At 46.4% G+C, this 12,232-nt stretch overlaps 2 protein-coding genes across 4 annotated transcripts in view; one reads left to right on the top strand and one right to left on the bottom strand.

The window, feature by feature from the left end:
• slc10a7 (solute carrier family 10 member 7) overlaps nucleotides 1–12,232 on the top strand; it is a 142,502-nt gene that overhangs the window by 72,356 nt on the left and 57,914 nt on the right. The gene's annotated exons all lie outside the window — the stretch shown is intronic.
• On the bottom strand, nucleotides 3,087–4,044 carry LOC129703722 (protein NYNRIN-like). The gene has a single exon (XM_055646409.1). The coding sequence runs from the start codon at nucleotides 3,899–3,901 to the stop codon at nucleotides 3,215–3,217; it is 687 nt and encodes a 228-aa protein (XP_055502384.1). The 5' UTR covers nucleotides 3,902–4,044; the 3' UTR covers nucleotides 3,087–3,214.

The raw sequence follows: 12,232 nt of genomic DNA, 5'->3' as shown, positions 1-12,232 counted from the left end.
GGGGAGAGTACGCATCTTGCTGTGCTCCTATGCTGAGTGTTTGCAGGTCCGAGATATGCTGGCAGGGACAGTGCATCTTTGCAGGTACTGGTTAAAAAAGAGTAATTAGGTGTGAAGTGTTGGTGGGGGTGGGAAAGGGTCCACTCTTTTCATTACTGGAGTCTTGCCTTCAGTAGGTGTGAGGTGGTGAATGGGAATGGAGAGGGTGCAGAGTCCATTCTTTGCAGACTAAGGTCTGGCTGTGTTTGTTGGGGAGGGGGTACCAGGGTTACGTTTCTGATTTTCAAACCTGCAGTAAAACTCATTCAGGTAGTTTGTCAGCAGACGATTGTCCAAAGAGTGGGGGGCTTTCCTCTTATAGCTGGTGATTTCTTGCATGCCCTTCCAAACTGAAGAAGAGTCACAAGCTGAGAACTCGCTCCTCAACTTCTCAGAGTACCTTTCCTTGGCAGCTCCGATTTCTCTTCTCAGCTCTTTATCAATTAGGCTATCTTTTAACTCTTTAACGATTAGGCTATCGGCTTGACGCATATTCCCTCCCCCCCCACCCCCCCCGATTTCGAAATGGAAATGTTACATCTGTATATAATGATCCCATTAAAATGTTTATTTCTGTCACAAACTATGGAATTCATATTTTTCAGTATTATTATCAAGGAAAAGAAAGCAGTTCCAATTGATTGATATTATTTGATATTGTTTAAAATTATTCATATGGAGGTGAAAATATAATAGCTCTAAAACCCCTTTCCCTCTTCTCCCATCTCTCTCTCTCTCTCTCTCCCCTCCCCCTCTCTCTCCCCTTCCCACATCCCCCCCTCTTTCTGGCGGGGGGGGACAAAGATGATGGTGGCGTGCGCCCAGCAGGGGTGGCGTGGGCCCAGTGGGGGTGGCGTTGGGCCAGCGGAGGTCAGCGGAGGTGGCGTGGGGCACAGCGAGGGTGGCTTGGGCCCAGCGGGGGTGGCATGAGCCCAGCGGGGGTCAGCTGGGGTGGCATGGGCCCAGCGGGGGTGTCGTAGGGGGAAGATGGCTTGGGCCCCGACGGCGGGGGGAAGCGAGGGGAGCGGACCCCACCGTAGCGGCGTCTGGTGTTGGGGTTACAGATGCTGGGTTCAGATTCAGCCACTCCCGCCCGGTGACTGGAGGACGGTCTCAAGGTCGCCAGGCAAGCCGTTGGTGAGGCTCGGACGCCGCGGATGGAGACGCTGGACCGGGCGGGCACACACCACCTCCCTCCCTCCCCCCCCCCCCGGCTCGGAGAAATGGACACTCCCTTATCCTGTGGGCCAGGTTATCCTCAAGATTTTTTGTTACTCTTGGGGAAAAAAGGGGGGTGCGGTCGTACCCAACGCACCCCCCCTTCGGACGGCCATGATTCTATCAGCCGCAACCACCACCCACAGCAGCACATTCCAGGCACTCTTCACCCTCTGTGTAAAAAATCTTGCCTCGCACATCTCCTTTAAATTTTACCTCCACCACTACCTCTAGCAATGCGTTTCAGGCCCCCACCATCCTCTGTGTTAATTACTTGCCCCACACATCTCCATTAAACTTCCCCCTCTCATCTCATAGCTATGCCCTCGAGCGTTGAACATTTCCTCCATGGGGAGTAGGTTCTGACTGTCTAGTTATGCCTCTCATAATTGTATGTACTTCCATCAAGATGATTTGGTACCAATGGTTTGTTTATGGAAAGCCTATGAGGTATGAATGTCAAAATGAAATGGGTCTCACACCTGCTTGTATTTGATAAGCTGTGTAATTCAGCTCCCTATTCGGGCACCTGTAACTTACCCATGAAACTACTTGTTTACCACTCATTTTGTAGCCAAACAACTAATCAAATATCTGGTCTCTCACCTTGCTCCATCCGTGCATTCATAAGTGATCAGTCAAACTGAGAAATGAAATATGTTCCCATCTCACTGGGCTTGAACTCCAGATTGATAATTCCATGAAATTCACGAAATAAGTAATTACAGCACATGTTAATAATCTTATTATAATACCTCTGTTGTCTCTGGCTGATATGATAGGCAGAATTTTAATCTGCATTCCGGTGCGTTATAAGGTTTGAAAATTAAGTAATTTTAACTTCATAGTGGTATCTTAATGTAAATAACCTGAAGTTATATTTAGGTTAAATAATTAAAGTTCCTGCAACGTAGCACATAAATCATGCATCATTTTATAAGCACCTGAAGCCAAGTTTCATTGATTTACAGATTCCATAGCAAGTTTGTTTCCAGAATTGTATGCTGATATGGGCAAGATTAAACACATTTCATCTTAGCCAATTATAAAACCAAATTTTTAGCATTTGACATGAAATGGAGCAATAGTATTGTGCAAATCATGTATGTCAGCATTATAAGGCATTGAAAATTCAATCACTAAATCTTAATATTAAAATTAGTATGCACTTGTGTACTTTACGTCAATGACTGCATTGGTGCTGCTCCCTGCACTGATATAGAATTTGAAAATGTCATTACCTTTTCTGCCATTTTCCATCCAGTCATAACACTCACAAAGTCCATTTCTAATTATTTTCACAATTTTCTGAATCTCTTTGGCTCTATCTCTATAGATAAGCAAACTCACACACTTCCATAGCTATCAGTTTCTCCCACGCTGCCTCCTATAAGAGCTCCATTCCATTCTCCCAATTCCTCTATATCCTTTGCATTTGTTCCAGGGATGAGACTTTCTACATAGATGCTTCTGAAATGCCTTCCTTCTTCCTGAAACATGGCTTCCCTTTCCACCAAAGTGGACAAAATCATTAACCTGTAGTGCGTGGGTCTCAAAATGAGGCAAGTAGTCCGAAGTTTGAGAAGCACTTTACTTTAATTCCTCCCGGTTCAGGGGAAGACGAAACCAGGAAAAGATGGCACCCAAACCCTGCCTTTTATACCCTCCGGCTAAGGACCGCCTCCGGACTGCACCACTCCTGTGCCGAGGGGTTCGGCAGTATAATGGGACGACCCTTAGGAGCCGCCACAGGACCCCCCCCCAAAACCAGAGGCACAAAACGCACCGGCGGGCGCACGACCCGGCCGGCCCGCGTGCCGTAGGTGGAGGGACAGGTCGAGGGACCGGCGGGAGGACAGGTGGAGTGACAGGTGGAGGGAGTCGTGAGGGGGGGCGCCCTCGGGGCCGAGGTTGAGCAACCAGCTGGTCAATGTCCAGGTGCGCCGGCTTTAAACGGTCAATCGACACGGCCTCCGGCCGGCCCCCCCATGTCCAGGACAAAAGTCGACTGCCCGTGTTCCAGCACCCGGAACGGGCCCTCGTACGGCCTATGGAGTGGCGTCCGGTGGGCATCACGGCGCAGGAAGACGTATGGGCAGTCCGTGAGGGCCATTGGCACGTGTGGGCGAAATGTCCCATGGCGGGACGTTGGGACAGGTGCGAGCCTGCCAACTCGCTCGCGAAGGCGTTGAAGGGTGGAGGAGGGCGTTTCCTGCTGCTCCGGCGCCGACGGCACGAACTCCCCGGGCACTGTGAGTGTCGACCCGTACACCAGCTCCGCCGATGATGAGGCCAAGTCCTCTTTGGGAGCGGTCCGGATGCCCAGCATGACCCACGGCAACTCGTCCATCCAGTCCGGGCCGGTGAGCCGTGCCTTCAATGCCGCCTTCAGCTGCCGGTGGAACCTCTCCACCAGACCGTTAGCCTGCGGGTGGTAAGCCGTGTTGTGGTGCAGCTGCACCCCCAGCAAGCGAGCCATGGCTGACCACAGCTCGGAGGTGAACTGTGGCCCCCGGTCGGAGGAGATGTGCGCCGGCACCCCGAAGCGAGCAATCCAGTGTGCGGACAACGCACGAGCACACGAAGCCGATGAGGTGTCAGCCAACGGAATGGCCTCCGGCCACCGCGTGAAGCGGTCCACCATGGTCAAAAGGTGGGTGATGCCCCGGGACGGTGGAAGGGGCCCCACAATGTCCACGTGGAGATGGTCGAACCGCCGGTGAGGTAGACTGAACTCCTAGAGAGGTGCGCGGACATGGCGCTGGATTTTTGCCGTCTGGCACGGGATGCAGGTGCAAGCCCAATGGGCAACCTGCTTGCGCAGACCGTGCCACATGATGCGAGCTGCCACCAGTGCCGTTGTCGTCCGGATTGATGGGTGAGCCAGTCCGTGGATGACCTCGAACACTCTCCGGCGCCAGGTAATAGAAGCGGGTGGCATCGACCGTGATGCCCCGCAGGTTGAACTGGGCCTCCGCCTGCTGGAACCAGATGAGCGGCCGTGTGGTCCAGAAGCTGGGCAGTTTTACGGAGACCGCGTCCAGAGACAGGGTCGGGCTGGCGTGTGAGGAGGTAGGGCTTTGTTCGGTCTCCATCATGATGCCAATGGAGTGTCGGGGTCACCAATGTAGTGCGTGGGTCTCAAAATGAGGCAAGTAGTCCGAAGTTTGAGAAGCACTTTACTTTAATTCCTCCCGGTTCAGGGGAAGACGAAACCAGGAAAAGATGGCACCCAAACCCTGCCTTTTATACCCTCCGGCTAAGGACCGCCTCCGGACTGCACCACTCCTGTGCCGAGGGGTTCGGCAGTATAATGGGACGACCCTTAGGAGCCGCCACAAACCACAATATTTCTGTTTTTGACAGCTGTCTCCTAGACAGAACAAGAACAAAGTTCCACTGGTCCTCACCTTCATATTCAATGGACCATCCTTCTCAATTTCTGGCAGCTCCAACAAAATTTCACTGCCAGCCGCATATTCTTCTCCCATCCCCTTTCAGCATGTCAAAGAGGTAATTCCCTTCTTCCCCAAAACTGGTGCTCTTTTCTATGGCACTTTCCCATGCAAAGAAATGCAATGATTATCCTTTTGACTCATCCCTTCACACAACCGAGAGACATAAATGGTCTTTTTAGATGAAGCAACAATTCAATTGCACATTCTCCAATATGTATTTGGTGTTCACAATATTGTCTCCTCTACATCAGAGAAACCAAACTCAGATTGAGTCTGTTCAGTCCTCAGGAGTGGCCTTGACCTATGAATTGCCGGCCACTATAATTCTTCATCCCACACTTACTCTGTTATATCTGTCTGATTTCCTATACAATCTATTACAATGAGACCAGTACAAATTTGAAAAATAAGTCATCATCTTCTGCCTGCTCACAATGCACCCTTCCAAACTCGGTATTGAATTTTCCAGCTTAGAGTTGGTATTTGGCATGCTTCAAACTAGCTATTTATGGATTAAGGATCTTACAGCTGGCCTACAGGGAGGAGGTCCAGCACTTAGCAGCATGGTGCGCTGACAACAACCTGGCCCTTAACTCCAAGAAGACCAAGGAGCTCATTGTAGACTTCAGGAAGTCCAGAGGCGGCACGCACACCCCCATCTACATTAACGGGACGGAGGTGGAACGTGTTTCTAGCTTCAGGTTCCTGGGAGTCAACATCTCCGATGACTTCTCTTGGACCCACAATACCTCTACTCTGATCAAGAAGGCTCATCAGCGTCTCTTCTTCCTGAGGAGACTGAAGAAGGTCCATCTGTCTCCTCAGATCCTGGTGAACTTCTACCGCTGCACCATCGAGAGCATCCTTACCAACTGCATCACAGTATGGTATGGCAACTGCTCTGTCTCCGACCGGAAGGCATTGCAGAGGGTGGTGAAAATTGCCCAACGCATCACCGGTTCCTCGCTCCCCTCCATTGAGTCTGTCCAAAGCAAGCGTTGTCTGCGGAGGGCGCTCAGCATCGCCAAGGACTGCTCTCACCCCAACCATGGACTGTTTACCCTCCTACCATCCGGGAGGCGCTACAGGTCTCTCCGTTGCCGAACCAGCAGGTCGAGGAACAGCTTCTTTCCGGCGGCTGTCACTCTACTCAACAACGTACCTCGGTGACTGCCAATCACCCCCCCCCCCCCCCCGGACACATTATTATTTATTCAAATCTTTTGCTATGTTGCTCTCCCAGGGAGATGCTAAATGCATTTCGTTGTCTCTGTACTGTACACTGACAATGACAATTAAAATTGAATCTGAATCTGAATCTTACACAGATCCTACCTTCGGTTAAAGTGACTGAAGTAGTTTCAATGGTCACTTTTTAAGAAATTAAAATTCACAATTTAATTCACAATTTAATTCACAATAAGCACCCACAACTTTTTTTTTTTCTGTGCAATTGATCATTATATGTAAAAATAGTTGAGAATAAGAAACTTAAAACTAGTTCAAAATGTTCTCACTGTTGATGGAAAGGGGAATTTTAAACATGGAAGCTATTTCCTCAGACTTTCCGTTCTATTGCAACTTTGACGGTTCTAAAGTAAGCTGCAAAGAGTTAAAGAGGAATTGCTTCCTCTTGCAAATAGACCTATTTTGCCATCTAGTGGCAATTCCATCGAGCTATATTTTCCTATTGAGAGAATGTATGAATGAAATATATCTGATGGTGGAAAACCATTAGAATGTATTGTGTGTGAAATGAGTGAATGTAGCATTAAAACATATTCCGAATTCTTGACAGGTGATATTACATGATCAGAGTAAAAGGGACTAGAGCTTTGGATGGTTTCCTTTCATTCTGTGGAGTTTTTAAGTTCACAGCACAGATTTTATTTTCCTTTTGAGAGGATTTCTACCTGGCAGTCAAATCGATCTACCAGCCTAGCTTCTGCCCTGGCAGGGCACACTGTAACCTGTGCTAGTGGGCAAGTACTGTAACAAAATCCAATGCCAAGCTGCAAGCCCAGGTAACATCCTGGTGAATCACTTCTGCATTCTTTTCAACTTGTTGACATCCTTCTAGACATTAACTGCACATTGTATTCCAAGTGTGGTCTCACCACCAACCAAACAAATGAAGGCCAGCATGTGAAATGCCACCTTCACCACACAGTCCACCTGGCTTGCCACTTTTCAGGAACTATGAACCTCTTCTCTCAGATCTCTCTATTGTGCAACATTCTCCTCCACCTCAATCCCTTAGCTTCCACAATCTTATCCTCAGTAAAAAACATGAAAAATATTAATTTAATATATTTCCCATCTTTTTCATGAACAACTGCACAGAGATGGTCATGCTAATCTTCAAGAGGACCTATTCATTCCCTAGCTACCCTTTTACTTTTAGCAATCAATAGAGTTGAAGTTTGTATCTGAAATTCTATTGCATTCTTTGAAAAATGTTCATAGTTTAAATAATATGAAATATTCACTTCACATCTTGTGTTCTGAGTTAATTCCCCTTAACTCTCTGTTTGCCAATTTCATCAACAATTGCACGTTCTGCATGGCAAATAAACTGCAAGCTGCTGCTGTCATTCGCTACAACAAAACATCTGATCTATTGTTAAGATTAAAGAATTAAATTAAGTACATAGTTTCTTTCATTGCAGGTTTTTGCCACTAGAGTGAGCATGTTACAAATGTTTGAACTCTGGCAGCTGAAAGCCATTATTGACTAATGCAGAACTTGAATTTTAAGTAAAATCTGTTGTTTAAATATTATACTTCCAAAAAATGTAACATTTTTCTTCTAACAACCTTCTACTAACACCGTCTGACTTATTCCACCACCTTTCAGCAAACTAATTTTGATTCCAAGCGACTGCTCACCCTGAATTCCATGTGATCTAACTTTACAAACAATGCATAACTTTGTTGTTGTTCATCACTCGTTCTTGAGTAAGACGGAACATCTAATCTAGTGTTGTGATATGCAAAAAGATGACTGATTAGCCCAATCTGGACTTGAAACCATTCCACACAGATGGCAAAGGAGTAGAAATGCTGTAGCATAAGAGATTCTTGACTTTTTAGATTTGCATTACCACTTTGCTTCTTTATTCAAGCTTCATCATCACCCGAGGTGATAAGTGAACCCCAATTTTTTAATGCAGATTCACCAAAAAGGACAATCCAATGCTTGTTATCCGAGTGGTGTGTGCCCATTGAATTGAAAGCTTGAAAGATACAAGCATGGAAACAGTCCCTTCTGCCCACAAGTCCACACCGGCCATCGATGACTCCCCATACCCTCGGGGCAATTTAGAGTCCAATTAACATACAAACCCACATGTCTTTGGGATCTGTGAGGAAACCAAATCTCCCGGAGTAAACCCACGCGGTCACAAGGAGAACGTATAAATTTCACACAGGCAGCACCCTAAGTCAATATCGAACATGCGTTTTAGCGCTGCGAGGCAGCAGCTTTACCAGATGCGTCACTGGGCCACCCCAATGTTGAAACGCTTCAGGGGTTTGGTAAGATACTCTGAATCACGTTTCTGTCCAATGCATGATTGTTTGCTCTTGGCCAGTTCAACGTAAAAGTAGCTACTTTGGTATTCTGTCATCAAACATTCTTCGGACATGACCAAATCTGTGATGTTTTGTTGCAAATGACGTTTGTCTGGGACTGAATGTATGTGTCTGGAATCTTGCCTTGCCACTTGATTTGAAGTTCTCTACGTAGATTAGTCATGAGCAAGTGGTTAAGCAGACTGACATATCTGCTGTACACTGCTCATGTCTCGTAAACATAGAAACATAGAAAATAGGTGCAGGAGTAGGCCATTCGGCCCTTCGAGCCTGCACCGCCATTCAATATGATCATGGCTGATCATCCAACTCAGTATCCTGTACCTGTCTTCTCTCCATACCCCCTGATCCATTTAGCCACAAGGGCCACATCTAACTCCCTCTTAAATATAGCCAATGAACTGGCCACAACTACCTTCTGTGGCAGAGAATTCCACAGATTCGCCACTCTCTGTGTGAAAAATGTTTTTCTCATCTCGGTCCTAAAAGACTTCCCCCATATCCTTAAACTGTGACCCCTTGTTCTGGACTTCCCCAACATCGGGAACAATCTTCCTGCATCTAGCCTGTCCAACCCCTTAAGAATTTTGTAAGTTTCTATAAGATCCCCCCTCAATCTTCTAAATTCTAGCAAGTACAAGCCGAGTCTATCCAGTCTTTCTTCATATGACATCCCAGGAATCAGTCTGGTGAACCTTCTCTGTACTCCCTCTATAGCAAGAATGTCTTTCTCAGATTAAGAGACCAAAACTGTATGCAATACTCGAGGTGTGGTCTCACCAAGACCCTGTACAACTGCAGTCGAACCTCCCTGCTCCTATACTCAAATCCTTTTTACTATGAATTTTAACATACTATTCGCTTTCTACACTGCCTGCTGCACCTGCATGCCTACTTTCAATGACTGGTGTACCATGACAACCAGGTCTCGTTGCATCTCCCCTTTTCCTAATCGGCCACCATTCAGATAATTGTCTACTTTCCTGTTTTTGCCACCAAAGTGGATAACCTCACATTTATCCACATTATACTGCATCTGCCATTCATTTGCCCACTCACCCAACCTATCCAAATCACCTTGCAGCCTCCTAGCATCCTCCTCACAGCCAACACTGCCCCCCAGCTTCGTGTCATCCACAAACTTGGAGATGTTGCACACAATTCCCTCGTCCAAATCATTAATATATATTGTAAATAGCTGGGGTCACAGCACTGAGCCTTGCGGTACCCCACTAGTCACTGCCTGCCATTCTGAAAAGGACCCATTTACTCCTACACTGCAAACATTGAGCGAGGTGAGTATAACAGCAGCATAATATACCTTCAACTTGCTTTTTAGGCTGTTTCATTTTCATTCCTACACTTCATTTCTTAGGCTTCCAAAGATAAACTGGCAGTTGTATCCTATTGCTGATTTTGCCATCAATGTTGACTAATTTTGAGAGAGTGCTGCCAAGATATGTGAATTTGTCTACTCCTGAAACCCTCTGACGGTGCAAAGGATGTTTCACAATCACAATAATACTTTATTAGCCAGTTATGTTTTGCAACTTACGAGGAATTTCATTTGCCAAGTCAGTCATACAAATAAAAAGCAACGGAACACACAAAATACATTTTAACACAAACACCCACCACAATGACTCCTCCACATTCCTTACTGTGATGGAAGGCAAAAGAAGTTCAAATCTCTTCCCTACTTTGCTCTCCCGCAGTCGGGGGTCTCGAGCCCTCTATTGACGGGACGATCTTGACTCCTGCAGCCGGCAGCGTTTTGGCCCTCCGCATTGGGGCGATCAGCTCCTGCATCAGGGATATGTCAGCTCCCCCATGCCGGGCGATCGAACCCCGCGTCGGGGCTGGTCGACTCTGCGTCGTTGGAGTTCCCGACTAGCCTCTCCCGAGACTGCAATCTCTCGGTGTAAAGTCCACAGGCCGCAGTTGGAGCGATCCCAGGCAAGGAATCGACTCCCATGGTAAGCCCACGCCTCGCGGTGGGGCTCAGTCCGAGGAGGCCTCCCGCACCATCAATGGTAGGCCGCTGAGCGACCTGAGAGGCGACTCAGAAAACAATCGCATCTCCGGCAAGGTGTTTGGTGCAGATTGGTGCGTAATTTTGGTATTGTTTGTGCTAATTGTCAGGCCAAAGTTATAATAGGCATTGGCAAATTTTCTCAGCTTTCCTTCATCTGAAAATTTGCAAATTGCAAGCAAAGTATAATTGGATGATAGATCTGGGGTGCATGGGATGCAGAGAAAGCACGAGAATAGATGTTTCAAGCAAGGAGTGTAACATGTGGTCCAAGTGAAGAAAGGTACTTTGAAATTAAGAGTATTTTCTAAATCTAACTCAAATGAAACATCAATATTTTATTTATATTGGGGAAATTAAGCCTGGCAAAAAATATGTGTGTGATAATAGAAGGTCAAGTCAAGTCAAATTTAATTGTTATATGCACAAATATGGTACAATGAAAATCTTCTTTGCAGCAACATCACAGGCTCATAAACACAAGACATAAATTATACATGTTATACAAGACAATAAAAAAGATTTAAGAAACTGTGCAAAAACAAGATATTAGTGCAAAACCCAGCTGGTCCATGGTAGTACAAGAGGTTGTCCTAGTATTTTGTTGCTGAGTAGTAATCAGGGTTGTGCAGGAGTTTTCAAGAACCTAATGGTTGTAGCAAAATAACTATTCCTGAACCTAGTGGTGTGAGACTTCACGCTTCTGTTCCGCTTGCCCGACAGTAGCAGAGAGAAGAGGGGATGACCCGGATGGTGGGGACCCTTGAAGACAGATGTTGCCTTCTTGAGGTAGTTACTTTCAATGATGTGGAGGGCTGTGCCTGTAATGGACCAGTTGGCTACATCACTCTGTGCCCTCCTGTGTTTGAATGCATTGAATTGCCATGCCATGACGCAGCCAGTCAGGATACTTTTTTCAGTGCATCTGTGAAGGTTTGTTGACGTATTTAATAACATGCCAAATCTTTTTAAACCTAAGAACCTAGTTGCATTGGTGCACCGCTCTCTTGATTACATCTTTGTGGTGGATTCAGAGCAGGTCATCTGAGCTGAAACTCTCTCCACCATTGACCCACTATTGAAAACTGCCACCTAGTCTCCTGAGTTACTCCTTGGTTTTGTCAACATTGAGAGAGAGATTGAAGGATGACACAAAATGCTGGAATAACTCAGCGGGTCAGGCAGCATCTCTGGAGCGAAGGAATGGGATCACGGTTCGGGTCGAGACCCTTCTTCAGACTGTGAGAAATTGTTGTTGCAGTACCATTGAATTAGATGTTCGATCCCTCTCCTCTCTGCTGACTCCTTGCCACCCCTGATTCAACCAATAACGGTGGTGTCGTCTGTCGTTTTAGGAGGCATAAGAGATCTTAGCCACACGGTCATGCATCTAAAATGGGGAGAGCACAGGGCTAAGCATGCTGCTTTGAGGTGCACCTGTGGTGATGGTCAATGAGGAGGATGGTTACTGATCTTCACTGACTGAAGTCTGCCAATGTGAAAGTCAAGAATCCAGTTGCAAAGGGAAGGACAGAGGTCCAAATGACACCAGACCACTTAGTGAGAAATTGGGAACGATAATATAGATTACAGGTACAAAAGTTAGACAATAACAGGCTAACTAGAGTGTAATTAAAAAGGAGTCATACCTATATCAATTCAGTAGAATGGTCTATGAATGGGAATTGCACATCTTTAAATATGGTGTGGATGGATTGCAAAAGAAATGTTTACTATTCAGCACACAAATAGTGCATGAAAATGAACATTAGAATTAAGTTACATTAAGTAGAGTTTAAAACTTAGTTGAAACTTAAGCGATCAACACTTTAAGACCTTGGTCCAAGATGATTCATGAAATGGTGAAAGATATGGACAATGCAATGTAAGA

This window comes from Leucoraja erinacea, chromosome 1 (genome assembly GCF_028641065.1).
Source record: "Leucoraja erinacea ecotype New England chromosome 1, Leri_hhj_1, whole genome shotgun sequence".
Lineage (NCBI taxonomy): Eukaryota > Metazoa > Chordata > Chondrichthyes > Rajiformes > Rajidae > Leucoraja > Leucoraja erinaceus.
This window is presented reverse-complemented; position numbering and strand designations above follow the sequence as displayed.

Bases quoted from the DNA above. Each gene is read 5' to 3' on its own strand.
- LOC129703722 (XM_055646409.1), bottom strand. From the start codon at position 3,901: ATGGTGGACCGCTTCACGCGGTGGCCGGAGGCCATTCCGTTGGCTGAC.